The sequence below is a fragment of the Leuciscus leuciscus genome, assembly GCF_965113295.1.
Source record: "Leuciscus leuciscus genome assembly, chromosome: 3".
Classification (NCBI taxonomy): Eukaryota; Metazoa; Chordata; class Actinopteri; order Cypriniformes; family Leuciscidae; genus Leuciscus; species Leuciscus leuciscus.
This window is the reverse complement of record NC_138727.1, coordinates 63,198,557-63,210,122: the sequence shown is the minus strand read 5'-3', so window position 1 is coordinate 63,210,122 and position 11,566 is coordinate 63,198,557. Positions and strand designations below refer to the sequence as shown.

The 11,566-nt window shown below is 41.2% G+C and overlaps 1 protein-coding gene across 1 annotated transcript in view; it reads left to right on the top strand.

The window, feature by feature from the left end:
• The first annotated feature begins 518 nt into the window (after positions 1-518).
• LOC309495549 (uncharacterized protein) overlaps positions 519-11,566 on the top strand; it is a 116,513-nt gene continuing 105,465 nt past the window's right edge. Inside the window, exons 1-2 of the mRNA XM_082165330.1 lie at positions 519-844; positions 5,114-5,208. Coding sequence (XP_082021456.1) covers positions 757-844; positions 5,114-5,208 — 183 coding nt within the window. The 5' untranslated portion in view covers positions 519-756. The remainder of the gene's footprint in view (positions 845-5,113; positions 5,209-11,566) is intronic.

The following is an 11,566-nucleotide window of genomic DNA, read 5'->3' as shown; positions in this document are numbered from 1 at the left end:
GTGATTTGATCGAACTTGTGATGGAGAGAAGAGAACCGGCAACAGACTTTTTATTCCTTTTTTCACTTTTTATACTCAATCCTTGTTGTTGTTTTAGTTATATTTGTTGCTCTATTGTTTATTTAAAGACACAGAAGCTTTAATTTCATTCTTTATTTTGCAAAGTCCATTGCAACAGTGACGTGTAAAAGAGTGAAAGTTCACAGTGCAAAGATGCGTCACCTGTTCTTCACACAGAACCTGTTTTACTACAGATACTTCATTAAAGTCAAACACAGAATTATTCTGTTTATGTGAACATTTACACACCTTACAGTTTGAACCTGCTCAGCTGTGTATTTTAGATGGGTGTTAGTGTGTCTTTGTTTTTCAGGACATCACCTGTCACATCTACTATCAAGACAAACCTGACATGAACTAATAGTTTACAAGGAAACTTTGCTTAACAGGCTCCAATACCAAAGGCATTTAAGACAAATATATATACAAGAACTATACAGCAAATATTGTGTGATCTGCACTTCCTGAATGTGTTTCCAGCAGCCGTCGCTCTGATCTGACTCATTCCCCTTCACTACAGTTCAATGTTTGTCTGAGACACACCCTCATAGTTTAGTGATAATGACTTTCCTCATCATGTAATCCAGCGAGTTAAGTTGCTGGATCTATAAAATCTGTATGCAGTTCTACAGATCTGTATTGCCTCTTCATCTAATTTATTAACAACCCACAAAAAGAAGACCAAAAACAAAAAAGATGCTTCGATCTGAAAAAAACAAAAAAACTCTCTCTGATCACCGGAAAAGTCTTCAGGATCTAAAAAAATCTTTTAAAGAAAGTGAAGGTAAGGGAAGACATATGTGAATTGATTTAATTTTGCAGTTCATATACACAACTCAGTTTCATATGATAATGTGTATATATAATCAGTCTATCTTTTTGTCTATCTCCTGCTTCCATATTTGTATTTAGAGTAATATCCACCTGTTACATCCGATTTACAAACTAGTAAAAATCGTAAAAAACAAACAAAGTTCAGTACGACATTATTGTTCAAGTCTAAGGCTTTAGTTAGTACATTCAAATAATGTTATTTGTTTCTTTGGAGCGCAAATTGACTTGACTTGCCAGTGAATGCAATAGATTTAACAAGGATAGAAAGGAAGCTGTTCCGCCTACAGGAATTACGTCAGAAGGGCATAACCAGAACTTCATCTGCTTGAACTACTTTCCTAAAGTTAGTCCCACCATTAAAATATTAAATTAGAAAACTTTACAGCTTCTGTATGGAAATATTTATATTACTGCTAAAATGAACACAAATATAAGCTGCACATTTCTGGAAGGTCCACTATCCACTCTTAGAAAGGATGTGTTAAAACTGATTCAAACTGTGTTAAATTCTTACACATCAATGTGTGAGTTTTGGGACAACACTTTTTGTGTTAATTTTTACACATTCACATTCACACAATTTGTCAGGAATGTTAACCAGAAGTGTAGTCAAGATCAAACCCTCCAAGATCAAGACAAAGACCATTTAAGACGGAAGCTAATGCGATAATTGAGTGAATATGTAAGTGATGATTGAGCATTAGTGATGAACAGCTGCTTTTAACAAGCAGAATTACTGAAGGAAAGAGGAACCAGAACAGAAAAAAAGAGAAGAGAACGAGCAGAAACAAAACAACTAAAACAAACTTACAGCATGCCCTATTAAACGTGAAGGGCATGACGTGACAAAAGCATTTAAATGGATTTAAAAGGGATATTGTCTACACTGGATGTGGCACGAAATGACATTCCTGATGGTAAACTGATGTCCCATTCTATTTCTGACATAGTGTGCCACTAGGAGGGGCCTTAGGAAGCATTGGCTAACTAGCGAGGCTCAGGCTATGAAGTTGGAGCCTCAGCAGAAACAGTCCGGACCACTATTAGGGGCGCAAGACAGTCAAGCGGACAAGATCCATGCCTGAAGGGCAGGGATGTCCAAGTTATTAAACCTAGCAAAGGTAGATGGCGAAGACCAGCCGGCTGCCGAACAAATATCCCCAATGGAGACTCTGCTGGACCAAACCTAGGAGGAGTCCATCCCCCTAGTGGAGTGGGCCCTCACTCCAATGAGGCATTCAGAGCACACTTCAGAGCACACCAAGGCCAGGGCTATAGCATCAACTATCCAGCATGACAATCTCTGCTTCGTAACTGGCAGCCCTTTAGAGCGGCTCCGAAGCACACAAAGAGCTACTCTGACTGCCAACACTGGCTAGAGTGCTCCACATAAGTCCTGAGGGCCCGGACCGGGCAAAGTAAGTTAGCACTTACGGCGTCTTGTAGATGGCACTCTGGCCTCCACTATAGTGTTGGCTACCCTTACAGGGAGCTGCAAAGGCTCCTGTCGAGGTACCACAGATGTAGGCTCCGCAACTCAGGTTGGAGATGCCAAAGGGACCCTCTCACCTGAGAGAGGTCTCTCCTCAGCGGAATCAGCCACAGAGTTGTCAACCACGATTGGTTTCACCAGAGTGGAGCCACCAGGAGGGCTGAGGATCTGGTCTCTCTGCTAGGTCTGATGACCTGAAGAAGCAGAGAGATTGGGTGTACAGGTGAGCCTTGGGCCATTTTTGGGCCAGCGCGTCCTGTTCCCAAGAGAAAAATGATGGGCAATGAGAGTTGGCTTCTGAGGCGAAGAGGTCTACCTCTGTCCTCCCAAAGATCTCCCAGATTATCTGAACTGTTTGGGGGTGGAGTCTCCATTTTCCTGGAGACACTCTGGCCCAGGCCTTGGTTCAGCCTACCTGACACGTGCACAACCCTCAGAGAACCCAGGGCACACTGTGCCCACAGGAGGAGGCGTCTCACTATTTTTTAAAGAGATCATGACCTGAGGCCACCCTGATGATTTACGAAGGCCACCATTGTCAAGTTTGTACAAACGGATGAGGACATGGTGCCCTTCTTGGGCTGGCAGGAAGGTTTTGAGGGCCAAGAAAACTGCCATCATTTTGAGGCAGTTGATGTGCAGGTGTTTCACCAGGCTGGACCAGGAGCCAAACTCTGGTGTGCCCTCACACAGAACTCCCCAACCAGAGTTGGAAGCATCTGTCCTGACACTCTTCCTTCTGGAGGTCAGTCCCAATTGAACGCCTGTCTGATATAGGCGAGTGTCCTTCCAATGCGCCACAGCAGTGACACAACGACAATCCACCTTCTGGTGCAAATGTCCCTGATGGCAAGTGTTGGATGGAACTCAGGCTTTTATCTAGCACTGCAGGGGCCACAAGTGGAGCAGGCCCAATGGTACCACAGATGAGGTGGCTGCCATCAGGCCCAGCAAGCTCTGGAAAGCTTTGAGGGGAAGGAAAACACCTACTTTGAAAGACACCACTCGCCGCTGAATACTCAGCGAGCTTTCCGTCTTGAGCCAGGCCCACATCTGGTCCGAGTCGATAACTGCCCCCAGGAAGGCAATTCATCTGCTGGGGGGAAACTCTTAACGGAGTAGATTCTGAGCCCAATAATCTCCAGGTGACTGAGGAGCAGCGACCTGTGAGCACAGAGCTTGTGCTCAGACCGGGCTAACACTAGCCAGCCGTCGAGGTAGTTCATGACGCAGATTCCCGCCTGTCTCAGAGGAGAGAGAACCGTGTCCATGCACTTGATAAAAGTGTGTGGAGTCAGAGACAGCCCGAATGGGAGGACTGTTTACTTGTAAGCCACCTCCTCGAATGCGAATCTCAAGAATGGTCTGTGATGAGAAGCTATCTGGATATGAAAGCAACTTTCAGATCCACCGATAAGAACCTTGGGCAAGAGTCTCCTGGGCAAATCTGCGAGAGCATCTGCTTCAAAGTCAACAACCTGAATGGCCGCCTCATTAATGTGCGATTCAGGAGCCTGAGGTCGAGGATGGGCCTGAGCCCACCATCTTACTTTGGAATGAGGAAATAGCGGCTGAAAAAGCCTGACTTGCTGTTCTCTGGTGGGACAGTTTGACGGCGCCCTTCGTCAGCAGGCACTGCACTTTGGAGCGGAGAAGATGAGCGTCTTTGTCCTGAACTGAAGTGTGAACCACACCCCTGAAGCAATTATCCCCGTTTTATAGTCTGCAGAATCCAGCCTGACATGCCCGGGATGGCTTCCCGCACCTGAAGCAGGGGGTGGAAAGGGGTCTGAGTCTTTCGGACAGCAGTTCGCTGCACAGAGACAAGGAACTGGCGACAGCGTTGTTGCGAAGAGGAGAAGTGCTTTTTATAGCCAGTGGGTCCACTATCACAGTTGTAGTTTACTTGGGCGTGTACAATGGGTGTGGGATGGGCCCTGCTTTGACAGTTGGAACAGTAACTCCAATGACAAGAGCTGAATGGGGGGTTGGAAGGCAAATGCGAGACTTCTTCGAGGGTGGTCCAACCTCAAGCACCACCAAACTACTTACTTACCAAACTGGAAGTCACTTGCAGTTCTTGTGTTTCTCTTTCCTTTAGTGATTCTGCTTGTTACCAGCGGGTGTTTATCACTAATTCTCAATCATCACTTAATTAATCACTGAATTATCTCATTAACTCTAACTCTGATTCAGTTACTTTAACACTCTTTAGAGTGGGACCAAATGTTAATTTAACTCTGGGGATTTTGCTGTGTAGATGCATGTACACACAATTTTCCACTGACTGTTTTTTTAAAGGGAGTTTTGTGCAGGTTCTGGCGTGTGCATGGTTTTATAAAACTAAAAACTTCTAGGATAAAATCTATGGAACATTTTATACATGAGGCCCCTGGTCTTCACAAGGCCTATGAGATTAACACAAAAATGTGTAAATGTGTAGTATTACCACATTGTGGGTGTTCGTGGTTACACAGATTGTGTTGGATTTAAAACTGCACATAACTCTGTGTAAAACAACTGAATTCTTCCTACACAGTATTATTTTATATTGACCAAAAATGTGTTAACTACAGTGCTACTCATAATATGTGTAATATTTCTACACATTTCTTCTAAGAGTGTAAATGCATTGCTGAAATGTTTTCTTGCATTTACAAACCAGCAAACAAAATTATTGAAAACATATATTTTACACTGAGATCATAAAAAGTCATGCTTTTCCAGAGCCTGAGAAACAACAGTTATGGGAGATTATTAATGATGAATTGCAAGATATCTTGAAGAAATACTCCTTAGACTTCTCAAAAGAACAAATGAAAGTAAGCAAACTACTCATATAACATTTCTGCTTATGTCATTTCACTTCTCACTTCCCTGAAGGAACATACATGTTTTTAGCAGTGCTGTCGACATATATTAAATGTGGATTGTAATTATGGGCTTTCGCACCGGGTAGTTATAGGAACTTAGTTATAGGAACTTGCCACCAGGGTTGTTCCCCGAGAAGTCGTGTTGACGACAGGTGACGTCGGAGTAAGTTGGCGATGTACTTTCTCTTAATTAATTACACAAAAATACAGCAAGGTTCTTAAACTCTACTTATATAAAATGAAGAACAAGCAAAGTGCATTAGGGGTGTTTTGATTTTTTATGTTTTCAATTAATTTATGAAGCCAATGTAAACTTTATTGTTACATATTATATTGCTATATTATAATGCTATACATTGTGTAGGCAATTAGCTTACTTCGCTGTAAATATAAAAGCCTGACAATATCACTGCTAAAAATATTGTTGTATTCCGCCATGTTGTGCACTGACTCTCTGACACTGACCCCAACTCATAAAGAGTTCCTAGAACTAAAATTATTCCTAGTTCCTGCGGTGCGAACACGCCAAAAACCGGCATCTTCCGCCAATAATTCTAGGAACTACAAAAAGGTTCCTCTGGTGCAAAAGCCCCTAATATCTTCCACATCGCCTCACTATAATGTCCATGTGTAAAATATTCTCCTACTCCATGGACATATAAGCATGAATGTACTTTAGATTTCTTGGATAACAGAGGGCATCTTTCATAGAGAAATTGCTTAAATCTGTGCTTTACTTATCTATTCTTGCTACTGTAGATTTTCAACGACCCCATTCATGGTCACATTGCGCTGCACCCCCTGCTGGTGAAGATCACAGATACACCTCAGTTTCAGAGACTCCGTCACATCAAACAACTCGGAGGAACATATCTGGTGTATCCAGGAGCTTCTCACAATCGCTTCGAACACTCTCTTGGGTAAGATATAAAGAGATATAAAAACGTATTAATTCACCCTACAATGAAAATTAAGTCATACATTATCACCAACGTTGGTGTTGTTCTAATGCCATTTGATCTTCTTTCTTTTATGGACCACAAAAGGAGAATCTTTTTTTAAAAATGTCCCACTCGCGCTCATATAATGGCGGTGAATAGTAACCAGAATCAAGTTTTTTTTATTTTTTTTTATACAAAAGTATCACAGAACAATCCCATTTCAAGTGTTCTGGGGTTAAAGCTGCCGTCGGCAAAAATTTTTTGATCATATTCAGTGAAATTGACACTATAATCCGACAGAACAACATACATAAGATGGTTTTAGAAAAAAACCCGAGCTTCTAACTCCACCTGGAGCGTGTTATTTGTTTTGCAAAAATCCACCGCTCCCGGATCATCGGGTCCAATCAGCGCAGGGGGGTGTGAGATCTGACTGTCAATCACAGGTCGTGCACACGCCACAGATCCCCCCTCACTCGCGCACGCCACGCCTGAAGTTCGCCTGGAGATTGCATGAAGCGTGATGGCGGAGAGAAAATCTACTAACAAGCTTCCAATTCCTCGGTTATTGCTATCTAAGGAAAGATTAGCCAGGGCAGCCTATCTCCGAGTCCATGGTGTTGATAGATGCTGAAGAGACGGACGCGTTCACAGAAAATCAGGTACACACGCACAGTGACGCACTGACGAGCACGACCTCGATGGGAGGGTGCTCGCTGGTAGTGGGGAGGGGCATGAGAGTTGTAAACATTCCAAATTTTGGCTAATCGACCCAATCTGCCAGACTTGCCGACTGCAGCTTTAAGATATGAAATTTAATGTATTATTTAACAAAAATCCTTACCTTGGCCATTGGTCTTCTGTGTGTTCATGAGACTCTATTAGTGCCACAGTTCACGCCGTCTCATCCAGAAAAACACAATTTGTTATAAATCAAGATTAATAAATACATGACATTAAATGCAATGCCTGGAAACTACTTTCTTCACCAAGTTGAATATCTCTGGATATCTCCATTTGTCTGACAGTCAGAATGATAGTTTACAGATGTGAACATGATAACGTCTTGTTGCGACGAACACTATGGATATTTTACCCTCAGTTGAAGAAGGTACATGGATTGTATTCCATGTTTCATATTTATTAATCATGATTTCTCACAACTTGTGTGTTTTTCTGGGTGAGAGATGTGAACTGCGGCATTAATAGACTCTCATGACTGCGCAGTCGAGTACCAAAGACCAACGGCCGACCTCAGAATTTTCCTTAAATAATATATTAAATGTAATATTATATTTTATATTATCTTTAAATAATTATATTTTGATAATTCATCATTTGATAATTAAAATTGTATAGATTCATTATAATATTTCAATAATTTGACTATACATTCGCACGTTCATGGTTCTCTGATGTTGGTAACGGTCACATGGCATGCAAGTAAAGCAATTAACATCTTTGAAAAAGTTGCTAGATTGTGTTTTTGGTCATGAAGTGGTGTGTGTGTGTGTGTGTGTGTGTGTGTGTGTGTGTGTGTGTGTGTGTGTGTGTGTGTGTGTGTGTTAGAGTGGCGTATTTAGCAGGTTGTCAGGTCAAGACTCTTCATGACAATCAGCCAGAGCTCAAAATCACCAAACAGGATTTCCTGTGTGTTCAGATCGCTGGACTGTGTCACGACTTGGGTGAGTACTGATGCTTATGGATATATAAAACACCTGTAACCTTTATAATGAAATCTTCATCTCACGATTGTGTTCATTTTAAACATTTTTTAAAAGTATTGTTCATTACTTTGTGTATTTATTTGTGAGGAAAAAGTTATTTTAAAAATGGATTAGTAAGTAGATTAAAAATCACATGCAAGAGAAAGACATATTTAAAACGCGTAATAAATTACATTTTTGTCTTTATTAATTTTAATTATAATTTTTTTTTTTAGGTCATGGTCCATTTTCCCATGTATTTGATGGTCTGGTTATTCCTAAAGCCAAAAAGATTAAACAAATAAGAGGTAAGTTTCAGTGTGAAATGAGATCTAATAAGAAAGATCTGTGGACATGCAAATTTCACATTTATGACATTGGGGAAAAACTTTTATGTGTGCATGTCTGGTAGATGAACCTGAACGAGTTAAGTTATGTGCAAAATATGACTTACAAACCATCTGAGACCTGCTTCTTTTTCTTAGGCTTGCCTGATGATATCCCTGAGAAGTGGAAGGTGAGAATGAACACATTGCTCACACACACTCAGTGCCATTGGTTTCTGTAATATATGTATTTAGGATCTCATCTGTCTTTGTGTCTTTACTGCAGCATGAGCAGATGTCAGTGCTGATGTTAGATGACATTGTGAAGAGTTTGAAGGCTGAGAATGAGAATGTGTTGAAAGAGCACGGACTGGATGATAAAGACGTCACCTTCATTAAAGAGTTAATCAAAGGGGCAAAAGATTCAGTTGCTGAAGTACGTGCTGTTACTCTAGCTGTGTTAATAAAACTGAGTAATTTAACGTAGTGGAAAATGTTGAAGTGAAACAGATATTGCTTTTATTTTCAGTGGACATACGAGGGCAGAGCTGAAGACAAATCCTTCCTGTATGAGATTGTGGCAAACAAACAGAACGGCATTGATGTGGACAAATGGGACTATTTCGCACGGTACATATTATTAGGCAGTTTGATTGGCTCATGGCAACAAAATAACACATAAAGTCACAAATATAAGTATTTGTGACCTCTTGTAGGTCGTAGTATGTCAGTTTAAAATAAAAGCAACTGAGAACTATTGCAAACAGAGCCAAGCTGACGTTTAATATTTATCATTGTATTTTATTTTTTATTGTATTTGCGATTGTTAACTCATGATTTCTGTTCTGTCTGTGCGCACCAATCTTGCACTTCTATCTACTCCTCAACCAGACCACCTAGAGACTTTTGGTTTTCGGCATTATGTTAAGGAAGGTCTAATCTCGGGAACGTAAAAAAAAAAATCCAGGAAAAGATTTATGCAGAGTTCAGACTGCACGATTTTCAAAGTAGTCGGGTCACTGTTCTTTTCACACTGCATGACTATCCAGGGTAACATTCAGTTGCTGGTGTGTTCACACTGCACGATGCATCGGTGACAGGAGGTTTCACACTGCATGACTTTCAGGAGGAAGAATCGCCGACAACTCCTGTCTGGCCCGCAAACTACGTTTCGCAACCAAACACACGTGAGAAGTGATAAGGAAATAACGCAAAATCCCGCGTGCGTAAGACCGCAGTTCTCGCGCGAGTTTGAAATTGTAATTAAAAATGATAGCCTGCAAGAAGATTGCGATCCAAATTGTCTGTGCACTGATTTGCAGCGAAAAGGAGAAAAAGAAAAACATTATGCGTGAGGAAATGGCTGGGAAGACAAGGGGAGCAAGGACTGTGTGTTCTGCAAAGAGAGTTTGGGGTAAATAAATAATGTTAATGTGCTGCTGTTGCTGCTGGTCAAGCAAATGTTTGTGCTTTGTTTCTGTTTGATATAATTGAAAATATTGTGGTCTATAACTCCTCCCCGAACTCCCCGCTGCTCTGTATCTTGCTCTTTCATTGGCTGTCGGTCATCGCCGATGTAGTTTTCAGTCAGAACACTTTCACACAGCAGGATTTTGAATCGCCGACAGGTCCAGATATTTAGCATGCCAAATATCTCACGGGCGTCGGCGACTCGTCTGTGATTCTCTCAGATCGCGTCTTTGCTCATTCACACTGCGTGATTGTCACTCGCGTGAACGAGCACCGATTTGCCTGTGATTTCGGGCATTTGTCGGCGATTTCTCAAAACCTGTCGGCGAGCCAAAATCGGGGCTAAAATCATGCAGTCTGAACTCGGCATTAGTGTTGTGATCCCATGACGTCAGAAAATTGCGCTAAAACACTCACTGAGTTTTTATTACTTGTTTTATTACTTATTTCTCAGAGACTGTCATCACCTCGGCATTCGTAACAGTTTTGACCATCAGCGTCTGTTGAAGTTTGCTCGAGTGTGTAAAATTAACGGGAGAAATCACATCTGCTTCAGAGACAAGGTACATGATACTACCCAAACATTTACATTTCATTATTTATTTTCATAATATCTTTTTTTGTCCAGCTATCTGTTTAAAATGTGGCAGTTTGTTTCTTTGGACAAATCTAAAAAAGTGACCAAATTAAAAGATGAAAAGCTGTTGAATGTGAACACTGCATCATGGGAACTGGATCTGTGACTCTGGTGTTTGTATGTCTAACAGGAGGCAGATAATGTTTATGACATGTTTCGCACTCGATACACTCTCCATCGCCAGGCCTACCAGCACAAGATCTGCAACATCATTGAAGAGATGTGAGTCTCTCTGTTTGCAGTGAATATGTACCCTGGAAATCCAGATTTCTCGCGAGAGCACAATTTTAATTTGCTCAGCAAGTCACTCTGGCATTGAGTAATGATGATGCTCATTAAATATGCCCTTGTATCCGAGCTGCACCAATCACCGCGCTGTGACATCCAAGTCATTAAAACATTGCAAGATGGCTATGGATGAACACCAGTTGTTTGAAACGGCTTTGGCCGCTACAATGAACGAGTTAAACTAAGACAGCGCTCGAATCGTTCCTTTGCAAGAAGGACGTTTTTGCTGTTTTGCCGACCGAATACGGTAAGTTGGTATTGTTGTGATTGGTCGTAGTGTTATCCAATTGCGTGCAGTGAGATTTTCAAATGCATGCTTTGTGCCGTCCCTCGAGTTTCATTACTCAATGCCAGACCCTTAATCTTTCGGATTTGGGTCTGGATTTCCAGGCTAGTGAATTTGTCCTGCTGTACACAATTTAATATCCTTTGCTCATGCTTGTTCTTCTTTACATGACATTACACAAATTCAGCATTAGACCTTTTTGGGCCTTTGTTATTGGATTTATTGCATTTATTGGGTCCTATGAAATCAGTTTTATTTTTTCATAAATTCCTTTTTATTTATTTATTTAATTTATCAAAACTTGAATAAAAATGACATTTCTCTTTCGAGGGAACTCACGCTGCGTCACACCTGACCTATGTGATTGGACTGATTTAGTAATATGGCACATAGTCTTAGAGTTGAACCTTGACTAACTGGGACCCAGTTTAGGAAGCAGACAGACTGGCTAAACCCACCATCTGCTAGCTGTCTCGCGTCACTGAGGTCAGATAAATCCCAACACATAGAGACTTTTGCACCTAGATATCATCACAGAGAGACTTACAAAATAAATACAAAAAACTTTTGAGCCATTTGCAAGCTACGGATTTATAGTTCTTTTATTCTGTCATGATAATAATAATAATAATTCGTTACATTTATATAGCGCT